Here is a 22313-nt window from a genome sequence, read left to right on the forward strand (position 1 = left end):
GTTAAATGAGCATTCATTTTTTTTTTTTTAAACAGATCATCTATTCTCTGTCGGCAGGAGGACCGCCTACACACTGCAAGATCTCAAATGAATTAAGTACACATGTAAAGTAAAACTAAGAGTCTATAGTCATGCTAGCAGCTCCAAGAGACTTTCCTTTGGCACAGAAGAGCTTTGAGCTAAATGCTAACATTAGCATGCTAACATGCTCACAGTGTCTCTGTCGGTCTTATTTGTCTTCTGTGTCATCTTTTCTTGTCACGCTATCTCACCAATTAAAATAAAACTATCATGGTGACAGTGCTGTCATGTACAACATCTACCAAGTTTAATGTTTTAGCAGTAGGCAATCTGAGGGGGGACAAGGCCAGAAACCATCCCCCATCCCCCTTCAGATCATTGATAGGTGATCCGGAGTGATTCTATTTTAACTGGCGCAACTTTTCTAGCCTTTACGGCACTAGCAGTCCAGGAAACTGGGCATGCGTTGTTAATTACTCATGTGATGCTACTCACCCGATCAAATCTGTGTTGTGATTCGGGTCAGACAGAAACACACACAGATAAGAGACAAACAACAGAGCTTTCAACCCAGAATGGACTCCTGTTTGTTCTTCCCACAGCCAGTCTCATATAATAATCTGTCTCATATCTGCGACTGTGGCGATCACTAAAAGCGGCAAGATGAAACGCCATCACTAGACAGCACAGAGAAAGTTTTGAGCAAACATACCACTTAGATCCGGACTGAGGGCACAGGAAATAAAATATTGCATATGGCAATGTACCATAACACTTTGGTTGAGGACATTTTCTCTGATCAATAACCTTGGATCAATAAAATGTTCATTTTCACAAATGTCAACCTCATGGTGGCATTACAGTAAAAGTCAGCATATCACCAAAAGTCAATAGGATTCATTATACAAGTAACATGAACACCGGTCCCAAATGTTCCATCCTATAAGGTGGACGGCCCAACCGACCGACCGACCAAGTAACCAGACCGGCACAAGTCCAAACCCACACCCAGAGAGACATTCAACAAGCTGGATTAAAAATCAAAAGCCATTCCAGTTGTTTTTGCAGCTGTGTCAGAGAAGGAGATGCCATGTTGTCCGATACCTGACGTAAAATAAACAGCCGCAATTTTTATGTTTTAGTCGAACAAAAACAAAAAGCTCCCTTCATATGGGGATAAAGTGTCAGACTCCAGCAACTTAACAGCCTCACATCACATATGCTCTCTCCTACATGGTGGAGTCGTGGGTTGGTAATGAGTATGTGCTGTGAAGTCATGGAAACAGGCCACCTGTCGACCGGCGACCTTCCCACAACCCACCTGTCACCTGCCATTTGACTGAAGTGGACATGGTGAATGGCAGGTCTGAATTTTAATTGACTCCGAGAGAAAAAGAAAAAGCTGCCACAACAATAACAAAAGGAATTTTAAAAAGCCTCCGCTGCTGCTGCAAACCCAAATTGAATATGAAGTACCTCAAACAGGTCAGATATTGGCATAATTTGGTTTTTCATTTCCCATTTCTTTGCCTGTAGAGCCCAATAACATCAATTTTACACTGAACCGTATGCATTCAATTCCCTAAAGTCAGTACTGTACTGTTGCTGTTATCTCTATTCTTGCCTTTCACAATAAAGTGGCTTAAAAAGCAGCAGAAAGTGTGCTGGAGTCTGACATGATTGCATTTGTTTGTGGGCAGACTGTCTGACAACCTTAGAGCAAAATATTACAGCAGCAGTTCATCTTGAGTTCAAATTACAACTTTTGCAGCGTCTGTTGACTTGATAAAAGTCAAGTGAATAAACAAGTCAAAATAGTAAAAGAAAACTGCCTAAAACTAAAACACACACACACACACACACACACACACTGAACACAACAAATAGTCTTATTTCTTTTGACTACTTGCAAGTGCCAATAACTGGAGTGTATACTTGTGAATGCAAAGTCCTGAAAAGAAGCAATAACCAAAAATTATCAACAACAATTTATGATCATTGAACTCATTTGTGAAGAAACAAACAGTCCACAGCAACACTAGCAGCTCCCTGAGGCTGTGCTGAGACACGGTCGTGCTTTGACATCAACATGCTAATATGTTCACAGTGACAATGCTAACATGCTAATGGTATGAAGGTTTCCTGTTTACCATGCTCACCATCTTAATATATAGAAAGCTACATGTAGTACTTTGTTCTGGTAGCTTGGACCTGTCCCATGTACAGAGGATTTGTCCTCGCTGCAGCGGCCCAGGGTTCGAGGCTGACTTGCGGCCCTTTGCTGCCTTGTCATCCTCCCTCACTCTCATTCTGTTTCCTGTCATCCCTCTTAGCTTTCATATCAATAAAAGCCATGAAAGGCCCAAAAAATACTGAGAAAAAAACGTTCTGTACAAATGTAAATATGGTACGTAGTGGTTTACGGAAGCATTAACTTCCAACATTTTATCCTGCCGACTGGGCTGATCAGACCAAGCATTGTTCAGAGAGGTGTGACTGATTCAAAGTAATTCTCAGAGAGGTTCGACACTAGAAGGCTGTGATGTGATTAATTGGAGATGACAGATTAATCAAAAGGTAAAATAATTATTATGCAGCTCTAATTCAGACCTGAGGATAAAATATTATTATATTCCAGTTAGTAAAGGTATTCACTTGAGTTGAGTTACAAGTCAATCATGCAACATTTCATTGAACAACATCTTGATAGAAAGAAACCCAGACATCATGGTTTATAAGCCTATTAGCTTCACTTATCAAAACGCTGTCAAACAGCCTTGAGGAAAGAATCCCATCATTAAAAATGACCCGAGCCAAGAACTAAACACACCTCGGAGAAAACAGCATTTGCTTTGCTAAAGGAAAGGAGTCTGATTTATGTATTATTCAAAGTGAGTATAAAGTGTCTTGGAAATGAAAGCCTCATGCAGATTGAGAGGTTTATCTTTACCCATTTCAGTCAGCAGCAGAAAGAAAAGGCTTTACTACATAACACCTTTAAGTCTTTGCCCTCAAAGACAGTCAAAACATCAGCCCTGGCAGTGTGAGAGCCATAGCAACAACAGTTGAGAGCCATTAACCATTTATGAAGATTTATTTGGCGGAAAAAGAAGAATAACAAATGCAACACGGTCAGAAGAGGTGAGGATACGTTTGGTTAAAGTGACCGTTTTTTTACGACTTCAAAATCACACAAAAACAAAAGGATTGAAGCAGTCTGAGGTAAGTGGCAGAGTCTGAAAGCTCTGCAGCCTATTCAACATGTTAATGGGAAGCCTGTCCAAAACCAGGGGAGTAAAACCCGAGGATTAGCAAAACAGATGAGGACCAACTTAAGAGATTTCTCCGGGGACAGAGATCAAGACAAAGACCTTAGATCCAGAATTACACACAGAACTACTGATTATCATTGATCTAAAGCCCAATAATCAATTAATCTCACTGGTTCTGTTGAATAATTTAAAGCCTATTCCCCCGAGTCACACCTTAGAAAGCTTCACAATGGGGAGTAATCCCATGCAAAAAGTCCAATAACTATGCCACTATTAAGCTCTCCCCTGACTGTTCAGGCTGCTCTTAAGCCACACCAGGTCCCCCTCTCTTACAGTAAAGAAGATTTATGGCTGCTCATGTGTTACGACCTTAATATGCAAAACCCCCTCGCTCCGACAAAGCAGCAGCGCTCCTGGTTTTACAGGAGGCTTACAGCTCACGCTGTCGTGATTTTACATTTTCATATTCGTCACAGCACATTATAACGATGGTAAATGATGCCGTGCACAAATCAGAAATCTGAAAGGTGTGACAGACGGAATAATGAAGTGATTACTCTTCCTTTAACATTTAATGTATTCAGTAATTCGACACATTTACACAATGACACTTCTCTTATGGATTTAGGCTCCGTATCGAATACATTCATGTCTGTCTATCTGTCCGTCACTTCATTTCCATATGAAATACTTCAACTCGTCTGTTTTGGACAGAGGTTTTTAAACTGAGAAAGGAGTTCATGGGGCTGCACACTACAGGCAAGGATATCAACAAAAACAATAGGAAATGAGTTATTGTAGTTGGGCTGCTGATTTGGCAGCTCCCCAACACGGTCAGCAGTCGCAGCAGCAGCAGCGGTTGCTGCAACATGCAGCTCATGAAGGCAATTAAAGGTTCCCTATTGAGCTGTAGACCTTTAGGAGGTTTTTCTTCTATCAGTGGGTCTGAGTTTTGTTGGTCGTAAGGAAACTTCACAATGTACTTTTAAACCCTTGTGTCAAAAATATCTCTGCTCTGAGGCACAACTTAGTCAAATCTATACACACAGACATTATACACCTTTATAAATTGTGTGATTTACACTTTCCAAGGACATCATTAGTTCTGGGTCTGTCCCGGGGGTCTCCTTCCAGTTGATTATGCCCGGAAAACCTCCAAAGGACGGCGTCCATGAGGAATTCTGATCAGATGCCTAAACCACCTCGGCTGGCTCCTTTCTACTCGAGGAGCAGCAGCTGCAGATGTCTGAGCTCCTCACCCTATCTCTGAGGCTGAGCGCAGCCACCCTACGGAGGAAACTCATTTCAGCCGCTTGTATCCACGGTCTCAATCTTTCGGTCGCCACCCAGAGCTCATGACCACAGGTGAGGATTGGAACATAAATCAACTGGTAAAGCGAAAAGTTCTACTTTCAGCTCAACTTCCTCTTAACCACGACGGTCTGCAACAATGCACGCTTACTGCGAGGGCCGCAATGAACCACCTGTGGTTTCCACACACATTTTCCTTTCACTTGTGAAGTACAAGTACCCAAGATACTTAGGGGAACAGCCACAACCAGGAGGGGGCAATCCTTTGTTTTCAGACAGAGAACAATGGCTGACTCTCAACCCGCCCCCGGTTTGTGCTGGAGGTCACAGATAGAGTAAGCCAATAGAAACACGTCATCTGCATAAAAGCGGAGACTCAATTATGTTCCCAAATCCCAAACCTGACTCTCTCCTCACCACGGCTGCGCCTTAAGATCCTGTCCATGAATATCACAGACAGGAACGGAGACTAGGGACAACTCTGGTGTTGTCCCGAAGCATTGTGGGAACTTTAGATCCAAGAGTCTGTCTTCACTAATTAGTTCAGATTTAGATATTCCAAAAATGCATTATGAATAACTTACAGTGTATAAAGCCGACACTGCCAGATAAGAATTGTAATAATCTATATTGGTGAAGTCATTTAAAAAGTCATTTCTTGACTAATGATTGCCGAATTTCAGTTTCTTAAAACGTGAATATCTGCTGTTTTTCATCTTTCTTTGGAAGACACTATACTGTACATTTATCACTGTTTTTTCACTGCTTTACCACGAAAATTAAGAAAAAGATGAGCAGATTAATCAAGAAAATTCAAATTTCATACATTTTTGTTTGTTATTCTTCGGTACATCATGAAGACATGCTGTTCTTTTAATTGTAACTTTATTTTTACATAGTTATATTTTCATCTAAGCACTTCCTCCATCGCTGCATATGAGGTTTAAATCCGAAAATAAGATAGCAGACTTTTAAAAAATGTCCCTCATCCTGTAACAAAATGAACCCTGGAATGTGTGCAAGCTGAACAGGATCTACATTTTGGACCTAAACTTCATATTGGATACATTTCAGAGATTTTAACTATATAGCTATATTTTGCAGGGTACAATATGGTATGAATTTAAGTAGAGCATACATCAACATTAGTGAGACTTGAAAGGCTCCAGATCTTTGAGAGCTGCATTGAAAGCTGACCAGAAAGTAAACCATCTAATTTCACACGGCTCTGCAGACAAGTAATAAAAAGCGATACTGGAAGTCTCTCACTGGGATTACTACGATTTGTGTGTCAGTGCTTTTAAAAATTGAAAAACAAAATGTGAAGCAGTAATGCGCTGCCTTGGCTGATTGAAAAGAGCCCAGAAAGCCGGTGTTTGTCAGGCAAAGCAAACTGCAGCGTTATTATTTGTCTGAGAAACTCTCGAGGACTGGCGTCGCTCTGTTTGCGGGGATGAGAAGTTTGACAATTTTACAAGCAGATTTTAATGCTGCTGCCAAGAGGTGATTGGTTCCCTTTTCACACAGCGTTGTACAAGTATAATCTGAAGTGACTAGTTCACATCCAATTTAGAGATGAACGTATAACAGAGCATCCCTGACAGGATGCATTACAGCTGATGCAGCGCGGACCATTATGGCTGCACTCATTCTTCTTTCTTAGGACACTGATAGGACATCCATCTTTGTTCTGCTCACACCAGTAAAAGCACTACTTGACATCACAGAGTGGGTGTTGTCTCAAATTATGCAGCAGGCTGCACGTCTTGCATTTTATGTTTTGGCCTGTTTCGCAGATTATTTGATTGTGATCCCACAGCGCAGCGAGCATAAAGAAACAAGTCTTTAAGCAGCCTGAAACATCAGAGGAAAGCTTGTTTAAGTCAGGAGGTGTTAAGAGGATCTATGAGACATGTAGCAGAGCAAGTTATCTGCTCTGTCGGGAGACTTTGAATTCTGTACCTGCTGCAGTTAAAATGTCAAACAGCGGCGAGGGAAAAGAAGTAGAAGAGGAGGGGAAACTGAGACTGGGAGGAGGAGAGCGAGGCCATCTGGAGATCTGATTAATGTGAACCACTCGTATTGCGGGAAATTCACATTACTGATCTGTTTGTTTTTCATTCTGTTGTATTACACTTTGCTCTGCACACACCAGTTGACTTTAATTACATAAATGAGATGATTTATGTTATTCATTTGCATTCATGCTATTCTTTATACTTTCTCATATTAGAAATGAAACAATGATTTTCATGATTTTAGTCTATACAATGTAAAGAGAACGTGAACAATTTTTAAATAAAAATTCAATCAGGATTTTTGGGCCAGGCCATTCAGGGCATTTTGTTACTGATTCCAAGAAACGGAGCAGCGTACTCGAATGCCCTTTTTTAAGTACAGTGCATACTTTTGGGACAGCTGAGTCCTTGAAGCGAAGACAACAACTTCCCTTACTTTTTTAAAGAATGTAGTTCTGTGGGTAGGATGGAAGCAGACCAAGTAAAGCCTTGTAAATAGGAATATGACAATATTTAAAATGGTTTCAATTCTCCTTTTTGATGCTTCAGTACTAGCTGTGTTTTTTTGTTTCTCTCTCCTCTCCGACAGCAAGATGACACATGCACAGCTGTAGTGCCCACACAGTCCCACCTCCTCCAGAAATAATTTAACTTAGATGCTGTTGTTATTAACAGACAGTACACAAGCCTTGTTATATTCATCTTTTCACAAAAATCTGATTTTTTTTTATGTCTGAAATGTTTCAATTTTTCCCTTTGGTATCGAAAATGGTATCAAAGTTAGAAATTCCATGCAATGGACTAACAGTGAGCAAGGCCGTTAAAATTTGCACTAAATGTCAGTGCTACATGGTAAACAGTGAGCAAGGCCGTTAAAATTTGCACTAAATGTCAGTGCTACATGGTAAACAGTATCCGGTGTGCGTGGGCATTGCGAAGACGCATGCATTTATATACCATCACCAGAGTCCAGCACAGACATAAGGATGGCCTCAAAGGAAAAGCAAGACTTGATTCTGAAATAAAAAAAACAATTTCAGCTTCAGTCTTTTTCATCGGTGAGGCTGAAATGAGAGAGAAAGAGAGAATCATCAATACTTGTACCGAGACACACTCAATCTCAGATCCCTTGAAAGTGGTCATGGATGGAAGGTTAAGTGACTGAGATTATAAATTTGAAAACATCACGAACGTTTTTGTTTTGTCAGCATTCAAAACAAGTTTTAAATCACACAGAGTACGATGTTCAGTATGAAATGCAAGTTGCAGCTGACAGAGCCTGATTTTATGTCGCAGTATATCACAGTAAAATGTTTGCCTATGAACCATTTCACTGAATATAGATGATGCAAATTTCAGTACAAACAACAGCATCTATTTAGTTGTAAATTATTACTATTCTTGTTGTTTAAGCTGTTCTTAATAGCCTAGTTTATGTTCTAATGCATCTATTCAGTATTTCTTCTCCATCTAATAACTATTACTGTTTGCTGCTGCAGCCACATAATTTCCCAGTAGAGCCACATAAAGTTTCATCATGTCTTTAAGGACAATATAGCCCTTTAAAGGGCAAACATTATTCTTGTAAAAGGCATAAATAGGCAAGAAACTATCTTTGTGACGATGGTGCAGAGACATACTCTTAATACACTCTGACACACCACGGAGCCTGGTGTTATGAGGCTATTTCATCTCTTTAGACTGTTATTTTTCTGAAGCCACAGAGGCATTTGATCTAATAAGGCTTATTAGATGGGCTTGGGTTGCTACATGACTAGTGAAGCAGGTGTGTGTTTGGGAGATTTCGCCCAGTGGAGCTTATTCAATCAGATGCTGCAAAGCAGAACAGAAAATGCATTTACTGCTTTTGTGGCTGCGGGCTAACCATCATGTCTACCTTCGATATTGTCCAGCTGGTAGAATAACCATGATTTTGTTAGCTTCCACTGCATAGACGAGACTTGATTCAAATATGCTACAGAGCAGAGACAGCGTCATAAATGCGAGGATCCTTTTTTATTGAACAATTATTTCAGCGCACAGAAGAAAACGAAAAGACATAAAAATATGGGAAGAAAGTATGTAAAAATAATAAGCTATGTGGCCAAAAGTATGTAGACTCAGTTGTACATTTTTTTTTTTTATTTGTGGGCCATACTACATAGAAGTGTAGTCACAAGCAGGTAACCTCGATTTCATCGTGTAAACTATTTTTTTCGGCACTGATGACTATGCCATTGACTGGATTTGTAAAGATCAACAGATCATCGGCTTTATGCCTGTACAACTGTCATTTATGTTTTCAAATTATTTTTTAAAAGACAGGTTTAAATTTTACTACAACAGCTTCACTTTATGTTTGACGTAATGATGCTTTGCCAACCCAATCGCTAGAGGGAATGTTAGCCTAGTACGTTTCTGCAAAACCACAAATGACTGAACGTTTCTTTGTGTTGCAACTTTCCGTTTGTTTAGGTTGAATTTTCAATGCTGTGCTTATGCTCTGTTTAGGTTTAGGGACAAAAACCACTTGGTTAGGGTTAGGGAAATATTACAGTTGTCCACAGCTCTCCTTAAAAAACAGCCAGTTTTCTCTCAATGAAACCAGGCACCATGGCTGGAAAAATGTCTCCAGGTGTCCTCCGTCATACTCCTCCGTTTGGCAGCCTTGGTGGCTTGTTATAACGCCCACCACCTTTCCCTCCACGTCACGATGTGAAAGGTGGCTAACGTGATATGCCATGTTTGTTACACATCACGTTTGTCAACCTTGGACGTATGTGGTTTGCAGAAATGTTAACTGCTAACGTAATATCCTGGCAACTGGGCTGTGTTTCCCTAAACCTCACCAAACTGCAACCGTACAAAATTAAGCTGTTTTGGTATGAGGATGTGTTGCGTGAAAGTGTGAAAGTCCTGTGACACAATAGTTTTTATGACTACTGACTGAGTGATTTCAAGCCATTTTTTGTTATAAAATGTACAATTACAATACACAGAGCTGGGGAAGAAAGATGCCCTCTAACAGAGATGGAAGATTAAAGGATTTTTGCCTTTTTGAATTTCCAAATGGAAACCCAACACTCCTCCTCCACTAATAGCTTTGCCACATCCTCAGAGTGTCATTACAGCATTAGGACATAAATGCAAATGGACTTTAAGGAAGACTGCACTTCGCCTTCAGCTGACAATTTGCTTCTCTCCCTCCGACTACCGCCTCACGTCTCTCTCAGATGGGGTCATGAGAACACATAAAATGACGAGCCGTTGATCCCCTCCTCCTTTGAGAGCGAACGCTGTGATGACTTCCTCATTCTTCCGAATTGACCGGTTTTGACCTGACGAACAGCCGCCCAGAACGCCGGCTTATTTGTGTTCCAGCGTTTCCAGTGGCTTCATTTAATAAGATAATTTCACAGCAATTACAAGCTTTCAACAGAAATGTAATGTCATTACACGCTTGCTCAGTGACAAATTCTTGGTTTGGATGGAGAGCAACACGCTCGGTGCTGATTTTTAGTGCGTGTACAGAGGGAATCACTGCTTCATGTCTAGAGAAACACAATGAATCCTCCCGCTGTCTTTTCTCTTTAAACGGCTCATCGTGATAAGCATGAAATTACAGTTCTGTGGTGATGCTGCAAACATTGTGTTTCAATCTCCTACATGAGCCAAGAGCAACAATCCCTCTATCTTTTTCTTCTTCTCGCCACATCCAATACGCAAAGCAATTACAGATACAGTCACGTACTGCACACCCTGTAAACAGAATCTGTGCACTGGTGGGGAGTCATTTGACATTGAAGCTCTCCATCACATCAGGACGCAGATTGCGTCCACAAAAGTTCAACGATCAAGCTCTCTGTCACATTCCGTTACTTTGTGTTACAATATTTCAGGGTCAGACAACAATTTTCAGCTGCTTTGTCTGGACTATCAGACACTTGAAAATAAAACAAAGTCAGGAAATCTTACAGAAGCTCATTCCCGCCAGTTAAAGAAAAAAAAATGAGTTGTAAACTAAGCTTGATAAGGAGATAACAAGTCAAAATTTATCTCATAATTTGCATTTTTTAACTCGTAATCATGCCCTTCTATCCCATAATTATGACTTTCTAACCCATAATTAAGACTTTTTATCTTATAATTTCAGCTTTTATCCCTTAATTATACATAATTGTGAAACTTAAACTGGGGGAAATGGCTTCCATTGTGATCTCAAGCGAAGTATTTTAAATCAGCAGGAAGTGATATGATTTCCTCCTCAGCTCAACAACATTAGGTCTGTCTCAGTAATTTGAGTAATGTCTCAGTTAGTGTTCAGGGTACGGACTGAATACAACCATCATTTGTTTTCATTATTATCAAAGAAGCAACCTTGAGCTTAAAAAGACACAAAGCATATTCCTAATATACTACACGACAGAGTTTTAACTGCCGAGCATCGCATGCTGGGAAGTCTAAATGCTAAAATGATGATTGTCTTTAAAAACCTAATTTAGTTGTTTTTTTTACACTCAGTACATTAATTTGACTCATTATTTCACATCAAACAAAACAACTCAACTCTGTCTTGGTGCCGCTGTCACAAAGACAGCATTAGCAACATGGCTACCGCTAACAAGTGAGGTTAATAGGGAACCAATCTATACATCTTTCTACAGCCATTGCACTGTGTATCAGTATTTACTTCAGAATGATAAGTTAAGGCAAACAAGTTCTCTATTGCCAGTTTAAGTAACAGAAGATCTGTATGATGTTTTAATGCCTGCTATGTTGCCATCCTTCCAGCACCATGTCCAGTATCTTTTCAGGATGTCCACTACCTGGTCTGCACAGGAGTAAAGAGTTTCCATCTGTCCAATCAAATATTTTGAGCTTCAGATACTGTCCTTAAAATACAGGAAGACTTTCAGAATACCAAAAGGTTTTGCTAGAGTGTTTATATACAAGTGAGCTTTTACTCCATAGGGATGTTGTCTGATTTAAACCAGGAAAATACTCCCTCATCCCAAGAAAATCCCTATGGGTGCTTCCTCCTCTCCTCCGGTTCATTCTCTATGGAGCACCTCCAGGCTTTTCTAACGTCTCAGGTCTGCGACACTTGATTCTTGTAAAGATCTGTTCACATTCACAAATATTGAACACAATCTCTGAGCTGTTGAACTGAACGGTGTTTTCATTTTCAGACCCAAAACTATTTTAGGATGAGTAAGCGCTGCTGACTGCCAGGGGTACTTATACTCATATGAAGTGGACAGCCGGAGATTATGGAGCATGATTACACAGCCATGACATTCACGCTAATAAAAACAGATTAAAATAAAATTCACCACATATTTGGCGAGTGGAGCATCTGCTATTAGGTTCATCTACGATTAGAGTGACTCAACCCTGATGATGAATTGCAGATGAAATATCCATTTTTGGTTCTTTCGTCAGACTGTTACTCAACCCCTGAAGCACATGCGAGCCCTTTGAGGATAATTTGTGTTTGTGTCACTTTCCCGACGTCCGGTTTGTTCTGGTCCAGCCTGAAAACTAATTTCCTCAGAGTATTATTGCTCAAATTATATTTGATTCAAATTTGGTCACAGTGCCTCCATTTCATCCACATTTAATGTACCTGAGTAAAGAGTTTCCATATAACAGCTGTTTAACATCACGCTCTGAATGAACTCATTTGACATCATCGCCTTCATTGCAAAAAAAACCCTTAAAAACACCTTACAGGTTTTGCTGCCACTTTCATGTCTTCTTGTTTCCGACATCTCAACAGGAGTTCATTCAGAGACAGATGTGACACCATAAAATATTGTACGTAACGACTGGTAATCTAATTTCATGCTGGAATGCTTCTGAGAATGACAGAGTAATGTAAACTGGAGTACACGGAGGTACATGAGCCACGTCTAAATGGCACCTGTGTTCTCCTCAACTTAAAGGTCACATGTGGAGTTTTAAACATCGAGTCACTCCTTCAAGTTAAGTTTTGACAAGCAGATATTGTTTGTATCTTCTGCTCAACTGTGCATCACAATGTTTGACCATCAACACATTGATTCCTTATAAAGGTAATGATAGACATAAAGTGCTTAAGCAGGGTAGGAAACGACCACATGAATGGGTACTCGCAGGAATGAAAACAAAAACATTGCCCTCACTTACTCACACTATCAGAAACAGGATGTCATGACTGTGAAAACACACATCCACACAAACCCACGTGTACACACACATGCTACGGAGGAGCAGCTGGCTGGGAAGCAGAGAGCCGGGTCACGCAGGCCCAGGTGGCAGCGCTGTAAAGTGACACTGTGATTTAAGTCCTGTGTCGTCGTGAGGCCCGTTATCTACCGCCGGTAACAGGGCCACGCCGATACGGTCCGACAGCCAACGACTGCAGCTCAGGAGGTAGCACTGATGACGGATAGGTTCGGCCTGTGCAACTTCCAGCCGCAGTGCGCAATTACATGAATCATGTGTTTAAGCGGCTGCCAAATGCATTTACATCCAAGGCTGTGGTCAGACTTTGTTTTGGCTCCTGTAAGATGTTGCTTTGAAAATGTCCTGCCTGTTTCTTTTAGATTATTTCTTTGCTTTTCGTTTGCACGGTTCACTGAAGAGGAGATGGATGGATCGGGTGAAATGGGAGGACGACAAGCTTCGAATGTCCTCGTCCGCATTTGAACCCTGGAAGTCACTGTGATGTTGTGCCTTAAACCGTCATCACGATACACCTATGAAAATACATAAACGTGGACGTTTTTCCTGACAGCAAACAAACACAACTTTCACCCACAGAATCCTGAATATATACTGATGTTGAGTCTCTGACACATTATTGTTATTAAGAGGACCCTCTCAACTCTTATTCCATGTTGCACACTAATAATGTATAGTGTGTACTGTATGCAAATGTTCATAGTGTTCTTGTTGGTGGACAACAATTGCACAACAATTATATCCTGGTTGAGCTGAGTCCTGTGCTGTATATTGACAAATACATCACCTCGTGGCCTTGTAAAGAAATCCAGATTGTATAACAAGCCTTTATCACAGAAAACATATTGACATGTTACAGAACATATTTTTAAACTATAAAATTTCCACGGGCTGAATTACATTTTGTTGCTTCAGTTTCAGGGGTTAACCCCAGGGTCCCAGGGTTCATGATAGCTCATTGTTGCACTGTTACTGGGACACTTGAATAGCACAGAGCATCGTTATAAGTAACCACAAAGCTTGTCCTCATATGAAAAGTGAAACAGGTCTATTAGTATATAACGATTTTTATCTCTTTTCCGGTATAAAAAACAAAATGCTCACAATCTGCTACGAATTAGTGCACAGTTTGGCATTGAGACACAGCTAGTGGCTGTTTAACATTCATTGTCTTGAACAGCTCTTAATAGTATCATTTGGCCTTTCATCCGGTCATTGAATTGACTCAGTCTGGACCTCAGGCTAGGTCTTCATTTCAACCCAGAGTCTCCATAAAGGGTAATTCCACCAGATTTACACATTTAAGTGTGTTTACAGGTCTTGGGGAGTACTATTACATATCTGAGACAAAGTATAAAGCCTTTTGTGGAAGGAAGGAAGGAAGGAAGGAAGGAAGGAAGGAAGGAAGGAAGGAAGCTGCATGTAATCTGATAAATTGCCTCCATTGATGTCACTCAGTGGCTAAGTTGCATTGTGGGTAATGTAGGTTTTCAAAAGGAAGAAGACTGCGTGGAATAAAAAAGGTGATATCTCTGAGTCTGCTGCATCAGTACATAACATTTGTTTTCAAAAAGTCCATAATGAGTCCAACAGTTATAGGAGAGCAATGCTAAAGCAACTTAACTTAATTAACCAAAGCTATGGGAGCCTGTAAACACACTTTAATGAGTACAATTGGTGGAGTTACCCTTTAAATAAAATGTCCCCACCTCCGCCCAGAAATGGCCGTGCTTCCTGGCAGACCGCTTTTAAACAGACTTCTTTTAAATTACTGGAGAGACGGTTACTCGGTCGACTGCCGAGTCATTCAGTCGGCGCTTCACTGCGCCTGATCAGCAAGTCGAAGCTGAGGCGGTGCATCTCCTAGGCTGCTCGAGGCAATCTGGATAATTAGAGTTGTGTTCGATCACTGCTCCATCTCCACCAAGCTGATGATTATCCCCTGCAACTATGCAGCAAGCCCCGACAGTAAACCAGTGAGCACACACACACACACAAATGACAGGGTAAAGCCAGACAAGCTGCTCCAGTAAGAGTGTTTCAAGAGTGTTATGTTGTTGTTGACTTTGAGATATCAATAAGTGTAGTTTCAAGGATAAGCTGAGAAAATAAAATGTATATTTTAAGATTTTTGAAAGTGTTATATCGCTGTGGACTTCATGGTGTAAAAGCTGTTACCATGGACACATTTATTAACTCTTAATACTGGAATACATGCAGCCAAGTGCCAGACAAACACAATGATGGACAGGCAGGCAAACAGACATACAGACAAACCTCTCAGTGCTCATCACATATGCATTAGATGCGGTTCATTGTTCACACCTCGACTTTGGTCCCAGTTACCAATCAGTAATGATTGAAGCCCCGCATCACACCCAGGAGCATTATGTCCTGTAATGAGATTCTTCTCCCCGAGCATACCTCCCTAATCCCACGTCTCTATCTGTTCTTTGCGGGCCTTTGGAACAGCTGAGCCCGGCTGAACATGGACGCTCTACATGAAATTCGTTGTTAACCCTGCCATCCTGAATAAGAGCGAGACAATGGAGCTGAAATGGAATGGATGCTGCGCCTATTACAGAACATGTTAATCCTCTTAAGAAGTTAAGAGAGGTCTTGATGACATGTGGGCGAGGCAGGAGTGTACAGCTCTGTGGAAATGAGCAGAGGCTAGTCTGAAAAATGAGGTTCATCCTGAACAATAGCGAGCCTGGAGCCTGGTTCTCACAGTCATTAACCTGCAATTCTCTTTGGGGGATTGATAGAGCAAGGAATTGTTCGGCTGGTCTGTCTTTAAATAACAGAGAGCATTTTTAGCATATGTTGTTGACAAACGTCTCTGACAAACATTCCAACTTTCCAGGTTATCCTTGAATAATTTTACCGTTTCTGCAAATTTAAAATGCACCAAGATGCTGTCAAAGAAGTTGTGAGACTGGATGCAACTGGGGTGTTTAGAAAGACTGCCAGCATCATGCTACCTCATTAACCAGACTTTCCCCAGACCGGCATTTGGCCGATGTCTGTAACACAGGCAGCGCATGCTTCTGAGGCTCCTCATAAAAGCCTCTCTTTAGAGAATGGCCTCCAGTGCCGTGTAGCGCCTCTTCAGAGGGAAAGTTAAGTAACTCACTTTGATAACGCCTCATGAAAGGGAGGATTTGAGACGAGGAAAGCACAGAGCATTGAGCGGACCATCAGCGTCGATAATGTCGATATTATAGCGGCAAGGAGAAAAGTGAATGTCAAAGTGCTGAGTGGTGAAATTATCAGAGAGGAAAAACTGGAGGCCCGCTGTGAAATGCAATGATGCTGTTGCAAACAAATGAAGAAGGCTGCCGTCTGACTCACCTGTCCTTCCCCGTCTCCTTCTTGAAGACCATGTCACAGTAGTTCATCCGGTCCTCTGTGGTGACGTAGATACGTGCATGAGGGTAGTTCTCCGCCGCCTGTCGCAGCATGTTGTACACGATGCCCTTCCCATCCTTCCTCATGTTTCGTAGCGGCCCCCACACGACGTAGACGGTGTCGTTGCCCTGGCCGAAGAAGTACTGGGGCTTCTGCAGCAGCAGGGGGACGCTGGTGTGCGAGACGACTCTCAGCGTGGTCCGCTGGCCCACGTCACGTTCAAAGCCCCGCGTGGGCGCGTTGTTCATCCGCCAGATGCAGGGAGAGCGGTCGATCTGCGGGCCGGCAGCCTGGCCCAACATCTGTCCAGAGCTGGACACGATGCTGCAGAGCTCACAGTGCAGCTTGAGAGGCTGGAGGAGAGGAAGACAGTCAGATACAACAATTAGTCATGATTATAATTACTAATTTAAAGTCTGAGTTGTCAAGGAGAGTCTCAAGTTAAGTCTAAAACTGGCAGAGACAGGTCCAACTCAAGTTTTGAGTTATAGTCAAGAGTCCAACTCAAGTCTCAGGGAAAATCAGCCAGGACCAACTCAAGTCTTGATCCAAGTCAATCAGGACAAGTCCAAGTAAAGCCTCAGGTCAAAGTCAACAAAGACAAGTTCAAATCAAGTCTCAAGTTCAAGTCAATCAAGACAAGTTCAAGTAAAGTCCCAAGGCAACTATCCGTGGTGACTAAGGCAGAAATCAGGTTCACAGACGAGGTAAAGCTTTATGACCAGTCACGTTCGCTGACTTCCTTCCTCATCCTCTGACGAATCATCTGGTGTTTACACAGAAATTATAGCGACCAAGTGAAAGCACAACTCAACAAAATATACAACACTGTCATCTTTACTGTATGTTTAATTTAACTTAATTCAGATCAATACTGAATGTCAACCTCTGAGTTTATTTTTCTTCTTCAACGTACTGCATCTCACGCTGTTTCATCTTGTGACTTTATAGTTTGTGATTTACTTTATAAGTCTACAATAATAACATTAAAGTGAGGTTTTGGCAAGGGGCCTTGTGTGATCGGAACATAAAATAAAATGCATTTGGTAATTATTTATAAAAACAATTCATCAAGGTTTTACGGCCCATAATTTTCATTTCTTTCCTGAGATTAATGTCACTGAGCCCAGGACCAACATTGATTAAGTTAATTGAATGCGGGAACTCAGAGGTTACACCGGAGTCTAAATGTGACAATGCAGATTAAAGGAGAAGGGGAGTTGCATCATTTATCTTACTATATATTTTTTATACATCTTATTATACTTTACCGGAGCGAGGGGATTTGTAATGATTTGTAATGTAATCTTCAATAATAGCTCTTAGCCGCGCTTTGCCAAAAGAGGAGGAAAGCCCGCTCCGAATCCGAAATGGGAGATTTAACTAATTGAAGCTAATATGCTTGGTTTGTTTTGATGAGATTAAGCTTACTTAAGTGAATGAATGCAAGAGAAAGTTAGAAAAGAAAAACCATCGTATCATGACTAAGCCCTGTTTGATCATTTGCTTAATGGAGAATAACTGTATTGTCATTGGTTTGCATACAAATTGCATTTGTGCTGCTTTCTGGGCGACTGTTTAAGCGGCGAACATGAAACTCTCTCTTGCATGTTCGGCATCTAATCAACAAACGAGAGATTTAGTGTGCAAACAGAATCCCACAAGTAAATTCTATTATGACTACTTGGCTTACCGCCACTCGTATGACTCACTGTTGTGCATACACAGCATCAACTGCTTGGAAAGGAAATAAAAACAGAGTTGGTTTTATTTCTTCGGAGACGTAATTATTCCATGAACAGAGCTACCTTCTATTGCTTTTTCTCTCATGTATGGAGTCAGTCATGTGTTGAGAAATGATCTCTGGACCTGAGCTGGTAGCTCTCCATTTACTGGCTGGTTGAGACACACATCACCGTAGCCTTGAGCTGTCAGCAGCTCGTCCATCATCGCTCGCTCCCCTCAGTCCAGCTCATAACTCCATCACGCCTTTCAGCACACACAGATTGGTTGAACTCTGTGGGGAACACTGGCTGGCTAAATGCATGTGAGACACATGGGTTTGTAACTGTAAACCTACCAGCGAAGAGCCCCTGAGCAAGGCATGACAAACACAGGAAGGTTGTGCTTGAACAAAGGTCTTGAGGAGAGAAATTTCCGGCATTAATTAAGATTATTTTAAAAATAAAAACAACAACAAATTTAATTGCACTGCACATTACAGGCTCAAAAAAAACACTAATCACATTTGCATGCACTGAGGAAGTGTGTAACACCTCCTCTGACAACTAAAAACCCTACTGGACCATTTTCATTTACGATACAGGACTGGAATCTAGCTCTTAACAAATCTCTGAACATTACGTCCTGAAAATCAATAAAATGTTATGGCCTCTTCATCCTCTCAGCTGTGATTTATGTTTCAGTTTAACGGTCATGATGTGTCAGTGTAGCATCCTGTAATCGCAAACAGAGTGCACTTTTATAATCCCAATAATTTTGGCACTCTGTGGTAAGTACAAAATCTACTCAAAGCCTCAGATTTTAATGCATAAGTGTGTTAAAAATAAAGTGGGTTATTTACAAAAGCAGGCTTAATGCGGGGCACATGGTCATTATTGAATTATAGCACTGGGATGTGAACTTAACCTTGACATTCATTAAAATGCTCTAAACACGATTAATTAAGAAGCAATAATTATTACATTAACGTGCCAAGTCCCAGTGTAAGGAGCCTCCCTGGCACTTTAAAATTCATTGATTAGCTGTAGCTGTCTGCGCGGGAGAAACTGATTAATTCCAAATGCTCGTCTTGGGGCACGCACATTATACTTAAGAAGAAAAATACAGTTTATGTCTGAAACCGAATCTCGGAAAACAAACTGAAAAATGACTTTAAATAAATAAGCTGCAGTACATACTTAGTTTCTAGCAATGCTAGTGGCGTGCACTGCCTGTTGGTTGGTTCATCACTTTAGCCCAGACTGAAGCATTATCTCTAGTGCAATCATCGGTTCAATTTCCCTTTTGTTCAGTACTTTGGTTTTTGACCAAATGCCTTGAAAACTATTGACAGAGTGCTGCGAGGATGATGATGATGATGTATTTTTGTAGGCTAATCCAGAAGTTAGTTTCACCTTGAACGTGTGACAAGAAGTCTTTCCAAAGCTGTCAGCATGGCTGTAGCTCTTCTTGTGTCACTGTTTTAACTATTACAGCATTTTGAAGCAGGAGCTGGTTGACTCATTCTTATGGTCAAACAAAGTTTTATACCGTGGTCTGAGTGAACACTGGATTCTGATTGGCTGGAAGGTGTGAATTAACGTTTGACTCCTCAAGTAGTTGCAGTGGAAACTGCCTGTTTACTGTTCTTAATTTATGCACTATGGCCTGTATCTAAAATGAGTGGCATCAGCTGGCTGCAGACACCTCGTTTCAGATTTTCGCCATAGAGATTGTTTACACCCAGTCACAGTCACATGTTACGGTTGTGTAGCAAACTGAGCCAACAGACTGTTAGCCTGCTAATCCATTCAGATGAAGTATGGTTGACATATCTGACCTGACGATCATTATTATCGAACTAGTAATAATTATGTAAACTGGGAAGAAACACAGTTTAAATAAATGCAAATTAAGTTAAACTTAATTAACAACAAACATTTATTTATTTATTTATTTATTTATTTAGGCATGTTATTAGACAGTCATCATCACACATCATCTTAGTTAAAATCAGGTAGTACACATGGCCGAAAGGGAAAGCGGGAGAAGCAGATGCTTATCTAGTCCCGCCCCCGTTACCCACAGAATACATTATTTCCACAAATTATATTTCTTTTGTATTTTGACATACATGTTACAGCAGCATGCAGTGAACAGAGCTGCAGTCTCTTCACACAAGTGGATATTTGTACTTTTCAGTGTCAGCTATTGTTTGGGTACAGTTGGTTCTTGTTTATTCTTCCCTGTAGTCTCAACATAGCGTCTGCTGATTCCTGCCTCTGACCTTTACCAAACTCTCTTCTTGGTTCAGTTTATAACGATTAATAATCATATTTACATACTTTCATCAGTTCTGTATGAGTACTACTACTACTACAGTAACTGAGGCTGTGTCTAAAACCATTACTTCATTCACTGCTCATGGGGAGGCGATCAGCAGGGATTTGCATTTCCATTACAACAGGGCTACCTGCTCGAGGGACTTTAAATAATGAAGCACTTCTCTTGAATATTGGTCAACAGAGCGGCTGTGAACACTTTTCCTCCCTGCCGTATTAAAAAAAATAATTAAATTAAACATGTTTCCAATTACTACTTACTTCCTAAAAGTTTATCTAGCTACTTTTTTTTTTTTACTTAAGTTTTTGCTATGAAGCAGCAAAATCAGCAAATGTTTGGTTTTCATCAGCAGTAACTGAACACAACTCCCAGAACGGCTGAACGCGAACATGATGAAACAGTCAAATAAAGCAGAAATCTGAAAGTACAAACATGGACACAGGAGAGAAACTAAAGAGACATCGTTGAGAAGCTACACAAGTCCTGAGAGCTGAACACACAGAGACGTAAAAACTCCTTTCCCTCTGGTCTCCTGCACAGACATGAGTCACACAATCGCAACAACTGTTTGCTGGGGGGGGGGCCGAGGGGTCGTCACGGGTTGGCTGTGGTCACGAGACGTCAACGCAGCCCGCTTGGAGGCAGGGCGGGTGCGCTTTGGTCCCACCCTTGAGAGGGTCCATCATGTGTGCGTCTCAGCACAATTCGGCGGATTTAAAGTAGTAATGGATAAGCAAATCAGTGCAACATGATTTGTCTCGGTGCTGCCAAATGTGCCAGTGGAAAAGCCCTGTGAGAGCTGCTAGCTTTGATGTTTTACTGTTAGCGACAAGATTAGTGTTACCATTTTCAGCGTGTAGGTTGCTGGCTCAGAGGTGGTTGTTGTTTCTTAGAGACAGGGATTTTTTGAAATGCTTATTTTGGAAAGATACACTGCAGCTGATGAAGCTAAAGTGACTTTCTCCTGACACAGTTTATTGCTTTTGATCGGACGGCGCCACAGTTTCCTACCAATTGATTTACACATCACTGAAGTCTTTATTAGCTACGACATTCAACTTTCATTGTGTGAATGTAGCTGATTGTTACACTTACAATCACAGATCCACAAGGCAATCTAAAAAAAAAAAGCACAATTTCCCTCTAGTTGGCCATTGTTTACCTTTCAAAGGGCTGGGATTTAAGATTTTCAGGTCTAAATGAAAATATTGAGTTTCTGTTTCAGCTGGTGATAGGCAAGGGGCATGAATGTAAAGTGCCACAAGACAAATGTTTTCTATTTCCCCTGAAAAAAGCAGAGCGGGGACGATTTATCACACCTGGAGGCAGACTCAATCAAATGAGGAAAATAAGTCCGACCATTCCCATGCTACCGGGTTATGCATTATACATGCTTGCAAGAGGTTTATAACACCTCAAATGACACCTCGCTGTGGATCATGTAAGATTGCCTTACCATCCAGGAGAAATATTGCTGCTTCTTAAGGTGTTGCTGTGTGCTTAACAGAGGCTGACAGCTCACACAGCAGGCGCTCGCTCCGGACGTAATCACTTACGACACCCAGCACTGGAGTATCACCTTGACCAGACCTCCACAATTCTGTCCATCCTTTGTCAGAAACATCCTGGAGCGTACAGAACTCTTTTGAGGCTCAGGCCAATCACTGCCCCTTCTGATTTGCTATAGAGAGTTCCCAGGTTGGGGCATTTGAGCTGAAAAGAGGCCTAATTCTGCAGAAGCTGCCAGTCTTGCCTATGATTTACATAAATCTCCATGGGGAGAGGGCAGTGATTTAAGCAGGCTTGTCTGGAGGCAAAAGGAGGTGCAGACGTAGAGATTGGTGTTAGATGTGATTGCCTCTGGGCCCGTGTTGTGTGGATCAAACTCTCCGGAGGCTGAGCATGACGCTCCGCATTAATCTGCCAATATCAGCCCGCTGAATATAAGGCATCCACTTCTCATGAAGGAGCAACGCATCCATCGCTGCTC

At 41.3% G+C, this 22313-nt stretch overlaps 1 protein-coding gene across 1 annotated transcript in view; it reads right to left on the reverse strand.

Annotated features, from left to right (window-relative positions):
- The window catches only part of st6galnac3 (ST6 (alpha-N-acetyl-neuraminyl-2,3-beta-galactosyl-1,3)-N-acetylgalactosaminide alpha-2,6-sialyltransferase 3), an 80688-nt gene that overhangs the window by 29698 nt on the left and 28677 nt on the right, over nucleotides 1-22313 (reverse strand). Inside the window, exon 3 of the mRNA XM_084370079.1 lies at nucleotides 16202-16611. Within this exon, the coding sequence (XP_084226205.1) occupies nucleotides 16202-16611 (410 nt within the window). The remainder of the gene's footprint in view (nucleotides 1-16201; nucleotides 16612-22313) is intronic.

The sequence above is a fragment of the Pagrus pagrus genome (assembly GCF_965226575.1).
Source record: "Pagrus pagrus genome assembly, chromosome: 12".
In the NCBI taxonomy this organism is placed as follows: Eukaryota; Metazoa; Chordata; class Actinopteri; order Spariformes; family Sparidae; genus Pagrus; species Pagrus pagrus.